Source organism: Mustela nivalis, assembly GCF_964662115.1.
Source record: "Mustela nivalis genome assembly, chromosome: 8".
In the NCBI taxonomy this organism is placed as follows: domain Eukaryota; kingdom Metazoa; phylum Chordata; class Mammalia; order Carnivora; family Mustelidae; genus Mustela; species Mustela nivalis.
Genome location: NC_139027.1, coordinates 34,992,977 through 35,010,128, shown reverse-complemented (window position 1 = coordinate 35,010,128; position 17,152 = coordinate 34,992,977). Strand labels below are relative to the sequence as shown.

The 17,152-nt window shown below is 37.6% G+C and overlaps 1 protein-coding gene across 5 annotated transcripts in view; it reads left to right on the top strand.

Annotated features, from left to right (window-relative positions):
- The first annotated feature begins 235 nt into the window (after positions 1 to 235).
- Positions 236 to 17,152, top strand: part of NPHP1 (nephrocystin 1) — a 54,466-nt gene continuing 37,549 nt past the window's right edge. For 2 of the 5 annotated variants that reach the window (XM_082743335.1, XM_082743334.1), the window contains exons 1-7: positions 236 to 358; positions 3,204 to 3,277; positions 6,753 to 6,813; positions 7,854 to 7,978; positions 13,128 to 13,359; positions 13,664 to 13,765; positions 16,882 to 16,982. In XM_082743335.1, the coding sequence (XP_082599461.1) occupies positions 290 to 358; positions 3,204 to 3,277; positions 6,753 to 6,813; positions 7,854 to 7,978; positions 13,128 to 13,359; positions 13,664 to 13,765; positions 16,882 to 16,982 (764 nt within the window). In that variant the 5' untranslated portion in view covers positions 236 to 289. The remainder of the gene's footprint in view (positions 359 to 3,203; positions 3,278 to 6,752; positions 6,814 to 7,853; positions 7,979 to 13,127; positions 13,360 to 13,663; positions 13,766 to 16,881; positions 16,983 to 17,152) is intronic. The other 3 variants (XM_082743336.1, XM_082743337.1, XM_082743338.1) reach the window with 3 other exon arrangements.

The window sequence follows — 17,152 nt, the reverse complement described above, 5'->3', positions numbered from 1 at the left end:
CGACAGTAACGGCGTGGTAATATTGAGGTACCATAGAACATGTAGCTCCCGACACCGTCGGGCATTCTCTCCCATCTCCACCCCAACCCTGCAGAACTGGCCGGTAAAAGAGGACTACCTGGGCAGCGGGCCTAATCCGAGTCTAGGAGCTGCGGAGCGGCCACCACAACACCGGACGACCTCCAGGTTCTTTTTTTGCAAAGCGGACGCGCAGTGATTGCGTCACCTCCCTCGCCGCCGCCGTGGTTTCCCTGGCGACCGGTGCGCGCTCAGCGCCGAGGCGAGAGAGATGCTGGCCAGGCGGCAGCGCCATCCTCTGCAGGCCCTGCAGCGCCGAAGTCAGGAATTGAAGCTACAGGTAGCGTCTGGCTGTCCAGCCCGGGGCTGGGCACCGGCGGCGGGCGAGATCTGGGGTGTACCCTAATCCTGGCAGCCTATCTCCAACCCACGTACCTTCCCGAGTTCTAGCGCTCCCTCCTCCACCCCGGCGTCCCGGCACTAACCCCGATTCTAACCCCTCCTGCTCCTAAACTCAACCCTCGGGGAAGCTGAACCATCCAAAAATCTTGACCCATCGACTAAACGCCGTCCCCCCCGCCCCCCCCCCCTCCCACATCTCGGTCTCCAACCTGACAACTCCCTTACCCACCTCACCTCCAAATCTAATCTCAACAACCTTTTCCAACCATCTCTGCGCCTGTCGCTTTCCTCCACTCTCCATTGCCCCCTTACCTTCGAGCCGTCTTCCAGTAGGGGCTGTTTTTGCTTCTCTTGAACTCAAACGAAATAGGCGTCAAAGAATAATCCGAATACGTAAGAAAAATACTAGGATACGACAGATTAGCAAAGGACATGAACTAAAGAAGTGCAAGGAACTCATAAACACGAGAAAAGTTCACTTAAAAAATAATCAAGTAACTGCGAAGGAAATAAAATATAACAAATATTTTAAAATGTGTGCTCAGTACTGGGGAGGGTGTGATGAAACACGCACTGATACACGCTGCTCCAGAGTGTAAGGAACAGCATTTTTGGGAAGCAGTTTAATAAGATGTAGCAAATATTCACGCTCCTGGGCTCGGTAATTACATTTCCAGGGATTTGCCATACATAATATTAAAAAAATTTATTGGGACAGAGATTAATGTGTTAAGTGTTCATCATAGTGTTACTTAGAAAAGACTGGATATCTTTTAAATGATGAGTAATTGGGGAATGGATAAATAACTTAGGATAGGATATAATAGTATGATTAAAATTTTGTTGAAAGATTTTAGCATGTTAGGGAAAATATTGTGATAAAATCCTAGTTAGAAAAAGACTATAAAATATAAAATTAAATATACAGCATTTCAATAAAATTATTTTATATCTAGTATACATAGAAGAAAGAGTGAATGACACATCCCAGGATAGTAACTGTGTGTGCTAGAATGCTGATGTTTATTATGTTTCTCTTCATACTTTTTGCTATTTTCCTAATTTTGAACACCAACTGTATATGGCTTTAAACAATAAAGAAAAAGAAGGAAGGAATTACTGGTTTGTTAGTTTATTTTCCAAAATTCTTATTTTGCTTTGCTAATTTTACTTTTTTTATTTGATCTATTACTAAATAAAATTATTTTCTAATCTTCGACAGAAAAGAGATTTACTGAGTGCTCATATTTGGTCCTGTTTCGGACTCATTTAAAAAGTACAAAGATTAAAAAAAAAAACTACAAAGATTCGGGGTGCCTGAGGCTCAGTGGGTTAAGTGTCTACCTTTGGCTCAGGTCATGATCCCAGGGTCCTGGGATTCAGTACATCAGGCACCCTGCTCAGTGGGGAGCCTGCTTCTCCCTCTTCCTCTGTCTCTGTCCCTCTGTCTCCTCTCTATCTCAAATAAATAAATACAATCTTAAAAAATAAATAAAAATTTAAAAAATTAAAAGTACAAATATTTGATAGATAAATATTTCTTAAGTGACTTTTAGATTTTATAGTGGTGCAATAAAAACAAAATACTCTTCTGGTAGAAATAAAATTTGATGAGGCTTTGACTTATGTGAGCTTTGGCTAGATGCTTAATATGGTTCTGTGTCTGATTTTAAATTTCATGGGACATTGGGAGAACCAGGAAAGTTTCAGAAGTAAACTGCAAAAAAATTATTACTAAAACAAAGATGAAACAAAACCATTACAAAGGTTAGTCAAACTGCAGAAGACTTGGCCCCAAGGGTCTTCTTGGAGGGGCTCTTTGATAGTGGAAGCTAGGTTTTCCCTGTCTCCGTAGCCTACACCTGAAGCAAAAAATGAACAGATTTCCAACTTGGTGTCCAAGTGGTGGACAAGTAATCAAGACCGCATCTGGGTCATGCCTGTTATGACTGACTCTGTCAACAGCTGTGAATTTGTAACTAACACTCAGATACAGAATAGGAAGAGTAGAGAAGAAATGAGTGAACTTCAATTTCTCTTCTTTTCCTCTTCTTTCATCTGCTTTATCTTCTCCACATCATCTTTAGGGGAAAAAAAAACCCCAAATATGTACCCATATCATCTTTAGAAAAGAACATATGTACATATTTCTTTTGGGGATATATTGGCAAAGTTACATGTAGTGTTTAGAAAATGCTAAGTCAGGGTGTAAGATACAAGAATGAAGATAAAGAAACTTGTGGCATATTCATACAATACTACTGAGCAGTATGAAGGAATGAACTAATGATTGTCTATGGCAGTATCTCAGAAACATGCTGATTGAAAGGATGGTACAAAAGAGTACATCCTTTCTGGGAACATTCTGGGTAATGGTAATTTATGTTGATAGGGGTTAGAGTTACATGAGTGTATGCATTTGCCAAAACTCAGCAAATATATATTTTAAGATATATGCATTTCATGGTACGTAAATTTTTTACTTAACATTGAACTCTCATTAGTGATACCCGTGGTGCATCATTGATGAGGATTGCATTTACTTTGAAATACATAAAAAATAAGATGGATTGATGAATAGATGGATCCAAAAGGTATAGTAAAATGTTAATAGTAGAATCTAGGTAGTGGGTATATGGGGGTTCTCTGCGAAATTCTTTATAAACTTCATTGTATGCCTTAAAACGTTCCTTGTGAAATATTAGGAAAAGAGAATTAAAATTTTATTTCCTAAGGTTATATGGTATTTAACAATATATTCTAACAGTCTCTATTTATTGTAGGTTGATAGCTTGCTTTCTGAGAGTCGATTGAAGGGAGTTCTAGATTCCAGTAAAAGGAGAGATATTTACCAAAGGTAAAATCTACTAAATTATATAAACTTCCCAGAAACCATATGTACACTTCAGTGGGCAGTATGTATAGCATAGAAATTGTTTGAGGCATTATTTCTTTCTTTATTTATGCTACAATTTCTAAAAAGACACAATAATGGGAAATAATACTGAGGAACAATGAATGCAACTTTCCAAAATGGATTTAAAAGTATTTCTTGTAATTTTCTTTATCTTCCAGGTCTAAATAGTGATGGAATGGTGAGATCAAATAAAGAATTACAAATGTTAAAAAGCAGCAGCTTACATTTATTCTGTACTCTGTATGTCCCAAGCAGTGTGGTCCACACTCTAAAACCTTTCTTGATTAATTTTCACAATAATACCATGAGATACTTATTAATATAAGTGAGAAAATTAAGTTTCCCACAGTGGTTTGTTATATGTCTACCCTGAATTTCTATAAAACATTAAAGTGGGCAGGCAATTAAAATATTTGAAGACTGCTGAGAACTGCAGAATTCTGTCAAGTAAAAGAGAGAATTTCACTGAATCTCATTGGAGTTGGAGACTTTGGTCCACTTGAATCAAATGTAAGGATTACATCATGGTATAACTTGGATCTAGGAAAAACTAAGCTAAACCTGAAGGTTATGGACTTGCTGTTGTGACCACAGCTATAAAAACTGCTGTGTCCACAGAGTGGCTGAGGTAGAGTTATGGTTGATCCTTGGCCTACGGTAGCCTCAGATCCTGGGACCTGGTCAGAAAATATTAGCAGTTCTACCTTGCTTGAGATGGAGACCTTAACTCCCTTGACATGGGAAAACTGTTCTTTTGGTGGGTGTTTTTTTGTTTTGTTTTGACAATTTAATATCCCTAAGAGAGATTAAAATTAAATCAAGTTTGAAATGACATAGGCATGGTGAACTAAATCGAATTAGTCCATTCATATTGTTGTATTCAATTTAGGACATTATTATGATAATCTGTGTGCTTTGGGTAGTTAAGAGTGTATAACATTCAAAAGAACATGGAATTCATTTTATTAGTTTAAATGATTCACCTGAACCATTTGAAAAAGTTTTACCTAATTTAGGCATTCAAAGTGCTTACAAGCAAAATAAAATTGAAGTGAATTTTAAAACGTGGAAGGAAACTTAATAAACTACAGTTATTAGGATTGACTGTTTAAGGAATTCAGTTCAAATTGAATTAATCAAATAATAAAGAAAGAAAAAGTGAAGGTGATTATACTTGCCTTACTAGATTTTAAAATAGAGTAAGATTTATAGGCTAATTTAATGTCCCAGAGAAAACTAAGTTTTTAAATTTTATTTTAATAAACTGATAATTATTGTTTCTTTAAAAGATTTTATTTATTTACTTGACAGAGATCACAAGTAGGCAGAGAGGCAGACAAAGAGAGGGGCGGGGAAGCAGAGAGCCTGGGGGCTCAATCCCAGGACCCTGGGATCATGACCTGAGCGGAAGGCAGAGGCTTTAACCCACTGAGCCACCCAGGTGCCCCCTAATAATTATTTTTAAACACAAGTAACTGTAAATAATCTGTAAATAAACTGTAAATAAAAAGATCTGCATCACAGTCATTTAAAAATTCACATTGACATTTGTATGTCTGAAAATATCAGTTAGCCCCAATGTTTGATTAATAATTGGCTGGATAGGGGCGCCTGGGTGGCTCAGTGGGTTAAAGCCTCTGCCTTCAGCTCAGGTCATGATCCCAGTGTCCTGGGATCGAGCCCCACATCGGGCTCTCTGCTCTGCAGGAAAAAAGAAAAAAAAAGAAAAAATAAATAAATAAAAATAAAAATAATTGGCTGGATATACAGTAAAAATAATTTCTACTTAGACCTTTGAAGACATTGTCAGGTTTCTTTGTACTCAACAACATGAATAAGTTTGATGATTGTTCCTTTATAATTGACCTGTTTGGGGCTTTTCTTTTCAGCCTTGGTGTTTTAAAATTTCATCGCAATGTATTTAGGTGTCGTTTTTTTATCTTGCTAAACACTCAGTGGGTCTTTTCAACTTGAAACTCTTGTCTCTCATGAGCTCTGGGAGATTTTCTTTTACTAAAAGATCATTCCTTTTTTTTTTTTTAACTTGTATTTGTCCGTTTCTTCCTGAAACACCTTTGAGTCAGATATTGAACCTCCTGGGAGATTCTCTTGTCTTTGGTTCCTCTGGACTTGTAAAATTTGTTGTAAATTTTTTATCTTCCATGCTGCTGGCTTACTTTATTATATCTGGTGGTCCTTGGATTATTCATTTTTATTTAAGAATGGGAGACTGAAAAAAAAAGAATGAGGGACTGATTTGATTATTTTTTAATTTTTTTAAATTTGATTTTCTAGATAGCAGTTAGAATAACCAGGGTTATTCTACTGTTGTATATATAGGTCTCTTTCCTACAGTATTATCCCCTGAATAGTGAAGTTCTTTGTATGTGGGTGGGGATTTCCAGGGGGCTGAGAGCTAGGTGTTAGCCTAGGGGGTGCCCAAAGCCAGAATAGCGTGGGCTTTAAACCTGGTGTATAGAAAATTTATTTGGCAGCTGTAATTGTCCTCAGGTCATTCATTAATTTTTTTTTTTAGAGACGAATCCTCTAGTAAAGAGGGAGAGCAGAGGGAGGCAAGATAAAAGAACAGGGAAGCTAGAGGGCTCAGATTTTCTGTAAACAGACTCTTTTAAAAGTCAGACTTCGGGGTGCCTGGGTGGCTTGGTGGGTTGAAGCTTCTGCCTTTGGCTCAGGTCATGGTCTCAGGGTCCTGGGTTCTCTTTTTAGAAAGCGTTTGAATTTTGAGAACTGTCATTAGTAGAGGTGGCCCATTTTCAGTCATTTTCATACTTCTTACTTGGGTCTACGACTTAAGCTACAGTATATGAGCTGTCTGTGGAATAATTAAAACAGGGTACCCATCTAGACAGGCCAAGCTCAAAGGGGGAATGGGCGCTGCCGTGGGAAGAGGCCAACTATAGAATCCTAAACCCTGTCTTCATGTGTCTCCACCATCGACCAGCTGTGGCCCCTCCTTAGAAGCTCACCTTCCTTCTGCCAGAGTGAGATTGACGTGAGGCTCAAATCTGGTGGCACTTGGGAAGCACCCGTGATGCTCAGTACACTTTGTCATTATCGTCCTTAGGGGTATCTCCTGGGCTAGATCCTGGGTTTATGGAATTTTAGAGCTGAAGAAGCATTTTGAAGTCCAGTATTTTCCTTATTTTAGAGATGGGAAACTGAAACTCAGAGTCACTTAAGCTTTCGGAGCCGAGGCTGTCATACCTGTGTGCCTTAGAGCGTGTGAGGATCACTTGAGCTGGTGGGTGGGAAGCGGTGATGGGTGAACTTTTCAACATCATGCATATAAGTAGTTGCCTTGCCAGCTTGAAGACTTATGTGTAATTCTATAAAACAACGCTGTAGTTTGACAATAGAAAAATTAATATTTTTTTCTTTCTTTTCAAAAATTTAGATGTGTCCAGTTAAAACAAGCAATAGATGAAAATAAAAATGCTCTTCAAAAATTAAACAAAGTGAGTATTACGGTTAATGATATTACAGAAAACCTGTTTGTATACAGATGTTATCATTAAGTGGGAATTCATTAGAGCAGGTAAGTTTCTGGGTTTGCTTTAGTGGTGGTGAAGTCTAACTGTGACCAGGGCCAGCTTGCCCGACCAGCTTACTGAGTGTGTGGTTGGAGCAGAAGAGGCAGGCCTCTGAATGCTGAGAAAAGTTCAGCTTTGGTGAACTTACCCAGAACTGAGGACCCAGAAAATCCAAGAAGAAGCTATTTTTATTTTTGCATTGTGTGAGTATTATGTTTTATAGTTGAGAATTGTCTCGATTTTCATTACCCTGTGGGGAGAGTACATAATCTGGCCCTTAGGGTAGAAGCTTCTTGTATCACATGGCGGCTCTAATATCAGTGACTCTGCAGAAATAGGAGGAACTAGAATTTACTCTTGGAAGTTCCTTCAGGATTTTCCCTAGTAGTATGAGCCTGAGCTTCAGCCAAGTGTCCAGGGCCAGAGACTCACAGAGCATTTAAAGTGGAAAGCATCTAAAAAAAGTCATCTCCCAACTGAAGAGATGACTCTTCGGCATTTCAGCGACACAGAACTCTTAAATTTAGGAGGCAGGCTGACCCTAAATTTGAAATCTAACTATGCCATTCCATGGGTGGGGAAGCTGAGTCTCCCAGAGGTGAAGCAGCTTTCTCAATGTCTCACTGCCAGTAAGTGGCAGAACTTGGGATTGGCACCCATCTTTTTGACTCCAAGGCCTATCTTCTGTCTAGAACCTATCTCTTACTGACTATAGAGGGTCTGGAATAGCTAGCAAGAAAACAAAACAAAAAGCCAAGTAGTATAATTTTATTTCTTCATTTGGGTTACATTTCAACATAATAATCTATTTCTTTTCATCCTATTTCTCTAAGGTAGGCCTAATCTCATACTGACATTTACTTTGTCTTCTAGAACTTAAGGTTGTATTTTTTTTCCTTCTAAAATAAATATAATAGGAAACTGAAATAAATTCTTCGGTGAAATAAACTTATATTCTTTCATAGGCGGATGAACCTGCCCCTGTTGGGAACTATAATCAGAAAAAAGAGGAGGAGCACAATCTTTTGGATAAGCTTACCCACCAACTGCAGGAACTCTCTGTGTCCATAAGCAGAGAAAATATAACTGAGTATGCTTCTTTCCTTACTTTCTTTGTCTCAGATATTATGTAACCAATAGCTTTAATGTTTGACTCAGAATAAAGACATTTTAAGAGTATAGATATAAACAAATGGTGATAACAAGTGTAATTAGTTGACATTTATTTATTATGTATAATAGAAAGTCTTAGAGCCTATAAAAGATGTAAAGAAGTGAAAGTCACAATCTCTGCCCTTAGGTAATTAATCATCTAGTTGGGGAAACAAAAAACTATCTCAATAGCTAAATAAACAAATGTCAGAAAATAAGGACAATGTCTCTAATGTCAGTGTTGTTACATAAAAAGAAATTATTTGGATTATTTGCTTCTTTCATAAATATTCATTAAAAATTAGAGGCAGAAGTATGCATTGCTTTTCTGCTATAGTAGATGTTAATAACAGCCTTTGCAGAGTAGAAAGAAAACTTGATGGTATAAACAAACCCAATTTGTGGAAAGCAAAAAGGAAAAAAAATTAACTATTTAGACTTTTCAAGTGCTGTTTACATACTTCTACACTATATCCTGGGGAAAATGCCAAAGGCTGTAGATCCAAGGATTCTAGAATTTCTACTAACTTCTAGTACTGAGAATGACAATGTAGCTGGTTTTGGACTTAACTTTCCTACTATAAATAACTATAAAATCTGGAAAAAATATATGAAACAGCTGGTCAAAGTCACTGAACATTAGTCCAGTAGGGCTGATGTCCTTAAGACAGGAAAACACAGGAACAGAGTTCAACATTCACCCAAAGCCGTCCTCGTTAGTATAGTGGTGAGTATCCCCGCCTGTCACCCAGATCCTCTCCCTGGGGAAAATTTAAGGGCTGTGGCACAGAAAGATGGATCCGAAACAGGGAGCAGCAGTGTCACTGAACTCAGGATCAGAGATCAAATTTTGGAGTTCTCAAGGCCATTGGGACTTGTGGGAGAGAGAAGGAAGTTGTAAGAGACAACTACAGAAATCTGAATAGATTCCTGGGCTACACAGACTGTGATTCCAGAAGCACTGGCAGAAAGTACCTGCTAGGAGACTGAGATTTTAAAAGATTCTGAAAGTCAGACAATCCTGGAGAAATATTGGAGTTTATACCCAGCTAGAATAAAGAGACTTTGGTGAATGCTTCAGGCATTTAGTGGAGATCACAGGAGGCCTTATTCCTGCTGTCATTGTCATTGTCATTGCTCTTATTAAGAGTAATGAAAATACCCTAATACTGAGAACTGTGATCTTGAAACAAAGACAAAACTGAAGTAGGTCTTGTCCAAGCCTAAAACTAGACCTTAACAAGAAGGTGCTAATTTAACTGTGTAACAGAATAAAATCCAATACTCAATAAAGAAAGATGGCATAATCCTAAGTCTCTAAATGTCTCATCGGTAATATCCCCTAATAGAGGAATTACTGGAAGTACAAAAGAGTAGGGGTGATGAGGCTCCTGGGTGGCTCAGTGGGTTCATCCTCTGCCTTCAGCTCAGGTCATGACCTCAGGGTCCTGGGATCGAGCCCCGCATTGGGCTCTCTGCTCAGCGGGGAGCCTTGCTTCCCCCTCTCTCTCTGCCTACTTGTGATCTCTCTTTCTCTGTCAAATAAATAATTAAAATCTTAAAAAAAAAAAGAGTAGGGGTGAATAAATAATCAGCAATTGAATAATAAGACAGTCAATAAAAGAAGACTTAGATCCAAACTAGATAATACAGTTAGCTGACAAGGACTTCTAAATAATGATTAATATGTTAAAAGAAGAAAAGATGGATGAAATGGAAAAAAGTATTTTAAGTATTTTAAAAACATTCAGATGTAGAAAATGAACATTCTACAACTGTAAAAGTATCTGACGAAATAATGACTGAGAAGTTTCTCAGTCTGATTTAATATATAGATTCAAAGAGGTGGAAAATGTCATGTATTTAATAAAGAGAAAAAATAATCAGTAGAAGCTCAGATAACCCAAATGTGAAAATTAACAAACAAGAACTATACAACAACTGTTGCCGACTTATTACAGAATTTTCTGGAAGAGATGGATAGCTTGGATGGATAAGGAGGAATCAAGCAGAGAAATGGCTGCTAACAAAATTTATAGCTTTAAGTGCATACCTTAGAAAAGAAGAAAAGTTGAGTATCAGTTATTGAAGTTTCGAACTTAAGAAAACAGAAGAAGAACAAGAGATTAAACCCAAGGCAAGTAGAAAGGAGGAAATTATAGAAATAAGAGCAGAAAACAGGAAATAATAAAAAGACATACAGTAGATAGCATCAATAATGCCAAAAGTTGGTTCTGTGGAAGAATTAGTTAAATGGATAAATTCTTAGCAAGACTGATCAAGGAAAGAGGAAGAGAAGGGAAAACAACAACAACAACAAAAATAAAAACCCAGGGATGAAAACTAATCACTACGAATGTTACAGAAATTAAAAGGATGCTGTGAAGATATTATGAATAAGTTTATGCCAATATGTTTGAAAATCTAGATAAAATAATTTTCTTGAGAAAAAATGAAACAAGATGGGATCGGGAGGGATAAAAATCATGAGACTCTTAATCTCACAAAACAAACTGAGGGTTGCTGGGGGGTAGGGGGTAGTGAGACGGTAGTTGGGTTACGGACCTTGGGGAGGGTATGTGCTATGGCGAATGCTATGAATTGTGTAAGACTGATGATTCACAGACTTTTACCCCTAGGGCAAATAATATATTATATATTAGTAAGAATAATTTTAAAAAAATACTTTCCTGAAAAATAAAAAGTACTTGACACAAGCTGAAGAGAAAAATCTTAATAGTCCTGCTAAAATATCTATTAAGAAGTTGAATGTATGATTAAAAACCTTCCCACAGAATCAACTCTTGTGTGGTTTTACTAATGGATTGCTGCAAACATTAAAAAAAATAATACCAGGATTACAAACCTTTATTGAGAGTAGAAGAACATTTCCCAATTCATTTTATGAGCTTTAGGTATCAAAACTAGGTAAGAATATTGTAAGAAAATGGCAAGGGCCTCATGAGCATATGAACAAACCCAATAGAAAATATTAGCAAACAGAATCCAGTGTCATTTCAAAATAACAATACAGTATAACAAAGTGGAATTTATTCTAGAATGCAGGGTTAGTTTAACATTCAAAAATCAATAATTGAAATTCACTGTCTTAACACAGTGAAGAAGAACCATGAATAATCATGTGAAGTTCCTGTTATCCTTGGCAACATTTTAGAATAATTGACTCATAAAATATGTGCAAAAGATCTCCTAAAAAAAGAAAAGGGCACATAAAATCAATGTGACATATTTTGTGGATTTTTATTTTTATGGTATAAAAACTTCATTAAGTTACTATTTATGTTTAGGTCACTGTGGTATGAGTGCATCCTACAACTATTTTATACTATGTGAACCCAGTACTCTTTATTCTGGAGACTATCTCATAACTGGCTGGTTTTATATTTAGCAATGTTCATTTGCATCAATCTAAGTACATTGTTATCCCTGGTTTTTTTTTTTTTTTAAGATTTTATTTATTTATTTATTTGACAGAGATCACAGGTAGGCAGAGCAGCAGGCAAAGAGTGGCAGGGGGGAGTAGGCTCCCTACTGAGCAGAGAGTCCCATGCGGGGCTCAGTCCCAGGACCAGGAGATCATGACCTGAGCCGAAAGCAGAGGCTTAACCCACTGAGCCACCCCAGCGCCCCTCTATCCGCATTTCTAAGATAAGTTTCTCTAGTGCTTTCAGAGAACAATGATCTCTGTTTTATTCATTGTCGTATCCCAGCACATAGCGTCTGTCACACTATGTTTGATGACCTTTGATGACTTTGCTGAGGGTTGAATGAACAAAGAGAGATTTAGTGACTTATCCACACTGGTATTATTTTAGTTCCTCTCTCTTCCCTCACCTCCCATTGTACCTCCTTAATATCTTTCCAAATGTCTTTCTCTTCATCCTAAGGCTGTTTTTTTGGTTTTTGTTTTTTGGTTTGGGTTTTGGTTTTGGCTTTTTTTTAGTTTATAAAAAAAATTGTTGTCTTGTTTCACTTTTCCCAACTGTCTTTGCCTTTAGCCCTTTTTCCAATCTGTTCCCCACATTGTAGCCTAGTCATCTTTCCCAAGTACAGATGAGATCATGGCCTTCTCTTACTTCATTTTTAGAGACCGTGTTAGAAAGAAAGCTCACTTGGGCTGCATTCTGCTCACCTCTTTTCAGCCTCATCTCTTTCTTACTCATTTCTTCAAAACTTGTCCTACCATTCGTGAGCTACTTGGGGTTCCCCCAACTTGATCCTCCTTTCACCACTCCCGCCCACTCCTTTCTACTTCCTTTTTAATTCATTAATTCCAAGTCATCCCTCCAGACCTAATTCTAAGCCTTTCCCCATCCCTACCCATGTAGTGTAGGTTGAATGTCCCTGTCTGTGTTTCCTTAATATCCTGTGTACACCTCTAATGTACCTATCAAACTATATTGTAATGACCCGGTTTCTAGATTCTCTCTCTCTCTGTAAGCTCCTTGAGGACAGGGAATTGTTCACCTGGTTTGCCAGGCTTTGTATCCAGGTTGGTTGACATGAACCTGACATACATCATTATCATAGCTGACCTCTATTAAAGACTTGCAAAAGGCAGGCCCTGTTCTAAACCCTCTTCAGATTTGTAACTCATGTAACCTTCAAGACAATCCTGTGAGGCAGGTTCTTTTATTACCTTCACTTTACCAGGGAGGAATGGAAAACTTAAAAGAAAGCTATGCCAGGTCACTCAACAAGGAGACAACGGTGCCAGATGTGAACTCAGAGCCCATGCTCTAACCGTGTGTTACAGTGCTCGAGCAGCATTTGCTGAATGGATGAATCCAAGACTTGAATACACATCCCGTACCCTCAAGTCCCATGCATGCTCCGTGGTGTCCCAAATGTGCCTCAGATAGAGTAACCCCTTCCCCACTCAGTCCTTCAAGTCACACATTGTTGGTTAGATGGTAGAAACCATGAGCTGTGCTTTCTCCTTATTTCCTTTATTTACCCAGTTCCAAATATGGGCAGGATCTTCTATTTGTAGCAGCTGTCCTCATCCTCGATCTGTTCTTAGATGTTATTTCAAGTGATCCTTATCATAGAACTGTTTTCCACAGAATCAAGACACCTTCTGAAAGAGAGGAAGATGACGACTCTGCTGACGAAGATGAAGAAGCTGAAAAAGAAGAAGATGATGATGAAGAAGAAGAAAGTGAAGGAAGTGGTGGGGAGGAAGAAGAAACAGAAGAGGAAGAGAAACAGGAAAATGAATCCCACAGCCAGACAAGTAAAGAATACATTGCTGTTGGAGATTTTGCTGCTCAGCAAGCTGGGGATCTTACATTTAAGGTAGAAACAAGACTAGAACCTAACCTAAGGATAAGTTTGCATACTTGACAGAATAATAAAACTCTACCTATACGCCTATATTACATATTCCTGGTATTGTTTTTAAAGACCATCTGTTTTAATAAAATAAGTTAAAATTATGATTTACCGGCAGTAATCATGTAAAATTATGTCATCAAAGTTACCTAGTAGGAGAATGGTGAAATTAAATGCTATTCTATATTAGAAAATAGTTTCAGTGTTGATAATTTCTGACTTAGGGGTCAATTTTAATTTAAAATGTCTTTCTTTGTTTTGATTTAAGAAAGGGGAAATTCTTCTTATAATTGAAAAAAAACCTGATGGTTGGTGGATAGCTAAGAATGCCAAAGGAAACAAAGGTCTCATTCCCAGAACCTACGTGGAGGTTAGTCTTTATTGTTTATTCTTTCCCTTTTTCTCCTTTGAAAACATTTTTCCATTAAAATTTTTTTTCAAAACTTGTCTTCATTTTTAATAAAATGTTCAGCTGTATTCTTTGATCAATTGACTAGTGAATAACTTGGGATATAGAATTTACTTCAATTTTAGAGCGACAGGGCCTGGGGAAAACCTTGTGTATTAACAGTGCTAGGGGTCTGTGAAGTGCTGTTACGCATGTGAGGCCTAGAATGTTATAACACAAAGTGCTTTGTGGATTCATGCTGATCAGAAAAATTAGTAAGAGTGTATTGTTTGTTGTCAAACGAAGCCACAGTTAATGGCAATATATGATCCCTTACCAGGATGTACATGTACATATATGCATGTTTGCCGCCTTTTTTTTTTTTAATATTTCATTATTTAACATGGTCATTTTCTTTGCCAATATATGTAGGTATCTCTCTGGATCAGCGCTGTCCAATAGGAAAATAATGCAAACTACAAATGTAATTTTAAATTTTCTCATAACCACACTCACTTTTTTTCTGACACCACTTCTAACACTTTAATTGTGTGATTTTTTTCCAACACCAAATACATGTTGTTTTCCACACCAGTTCTCTGAAACCAATCAGGTGTCCAGTAATCCAATTTAATTCCGACACTAACTACTGGAGTTCGTGCAGACCTGTCAAGTTAAGGGCTCACCCCACAAGCTGCTCTAATTCAGATGCCAATCCCAAGTCCCATGGGCCACCTGTGCTTCTGAGTGACCAGCTGTAAATTTAGTTTCCACAGGCCTCCTCAAGCTTGATAACTTGCTGTAGGGACTCACAGAGCTCAGGAAAACACCTTACTTGTGTTTACCAGTTTATCGTAAGGCTGCAGCTCAGGAACAGCCAAATGGAAGGCATGGGTAGGGCAAGGTATGGGGAGATGGAAGGAGTGGGATCTGGATTTTCCATGCCTTTTCTGGGGCTTCCCCACCCCCATCACCCAGTACACTTCTTCATGGTCCCCAACCTGGAAGGCTTCTGAAACCCTGTATTTTAGAGGTTTCAGTGGAGGTTTTGTTACATAGGCATGGCACGATTGATTAAGTGATCGGCCATTGGTGATTGAATTCAGTTTCCTACTCCTTTATCCTTGCTGAAGGTGAAGAGGGTGGTGTGGTGGGGCGCTGAAAGTTCTAACCTTCTAACCACATGGTTGATTCCTCTGGCAGCCTGGGCCGCACCCTCCTCCATCACCTCATTAGCATAAACTCAAGTCTGGTTGAAGGGGGCTTATGTTATGTTATGAATAACATAAGACACTCCTATCACTCAGGAAGTTCCAAGAGTTCCAGAAACTCTTGCCAAGAACTGGGAATAAAGACCAAATATATACATATTTTTTATTAGACCACATGCATTTGCAAAAAGGAAAAAAACAGGTGACATTTTAAATAATGTATTTATATTATCTAATATATCAAAATATTATCATTTCAACTTATAATCAATATTTTAAAATATTTTCTCTTTTTTTATACCAAGTATTCAAATTCCAGTGTGTATTTTACACCTAAATAGCACATCTCAGTTTGAACTAGTCACACTTCAAGGGTCAGTAACCACACATAACAAGTGTTTTACACAGTTCAAGTTTGAATCATCCTTTTCATTGGTAGCATAGTATTCCAATGTCATGCAGGTAGACATGTTGCTTCCAGCCTCTAAGAACTATAAATTATGTCAGATGGAGCTACAGTTACCTTCCACTATGAGATACAAAAGATCCCCCCAAATAGTGGCTTAAGTAAGGTAGAAGCATATTTCTCTTGTGCATGGAAGAAGTATGGACAAAGGCAGTGAAGGGTTGGTGAAGGACCATCTAATATTTTACTCTGTAATTAAGTGGGAGACAGGTCTTCCAAGGGTTATCTAAAGAGATAGATTAGTTGGCTACTAGATCTTTCAATGATTTGAAAAAGCGAAAGAAGGAAGGGGAATAAGAGACCAAAAGGTATGAGCTGCTATCTTCTTAAGACAGTTTCCTAAAATTTATACCCAAAACTTCCAATGATATCTCCTTGATCAGAATTGAGTCTCTTATTACACCTAGACACAAGGAGGGTTTGAAAAATGTAGACTTTTAGCTGGCTCATTGCTAAAATCAGGGATTCTGTTAGAAAAGAAGAGATTAGGTGGGAGACAACCAGCAACCTGTGTTGTGATCAGTCAACACAGACATCTTTGTAGGTTTGTCTGGTTTATCGCCCTCAGACATATTTCTGGGTGCTTATTGCTGGTTCAAAAGATTTACACATTTATTTTCATTTAGTTTGCCATGTTGCCTTTCAGAAAAGTCATGCTTGTTTGTTTCCTCCCCCCCAGCATCTGGGAGTACTTTTTCCCCACACATGGATTTGTGATGTGTGATGTGTGCAGCTTTGGATGGCTGCCATTTATCCTTTTGCCAGTGTGGTAGGCAAGAAAGAGGCCCGTTATTGTTTTTATTTGCATTTATTGTACTGCTAATAAGGTAGAGCATCATTTCATACACTTTATGACCATTTCTACGTCTTCTTTGTAAATTGCCTTTTCAGTTCTTTTGACCATTTTTCTAACAGATTTGTTTAAATTGTACTGATTTATAAGAGTATCATAATATTTTCAGACTAAGGGTATTAAGCCTTGGAAATCTGTGACAGGTATTTTCTTTGTTGACTTAGAACCAGTCTATATTTTATGTTGCTAAGTCTGTCAGTGTTTCCGTTTATGATTTTTGGTTTTGGTATTATAATTGGCAAGGACATCCCTATCTCAACATTACTTTCTTCTAACACTTTTCTTAACACTTTAACATTTCCAACTTCTTTTATTTCTACCTTCTTTTTTTATTCATTGTAATAAATTCCACTGGGAATTTATTTTGATTAAACTTGCTCTCTATCTCTGTCCTTGTAATTTTTTCAGATAATGAAGTTATTGACAATATGTTGAAATCTTTTTCCCACAGATTTTTGATAAACCCATTGCATATATTCCCACCTATAGTTGAGCCTTTCTGAAAATATTTTTATTGGTTGATTTTTGCATTAGGTAAAAAGCACTTTATATTTTGATAATTTTCCAGCCCTATAATAAAGAAGGTGGCCAAGACTCAAGTGAAGAAGGCAGCGAAGAAGATGTGGAGGTGGAGGACCAAACAGCAGAGGGGGAAGAAGTTAAACAAAGGTAAAAGGTGTGAGAGGATATCAGAGTGAGTTTAAGAAACTTTTTGTTTATTTTTACTGTTGTAAACAATTCAAGAATTTTTGAAACCGAGACAATTTACAGTTTGAGAACAGTGCTTTTTTGTGTTACTATTTGCTTAAAGATCAGTACTAATTTAATTTCATCATTAT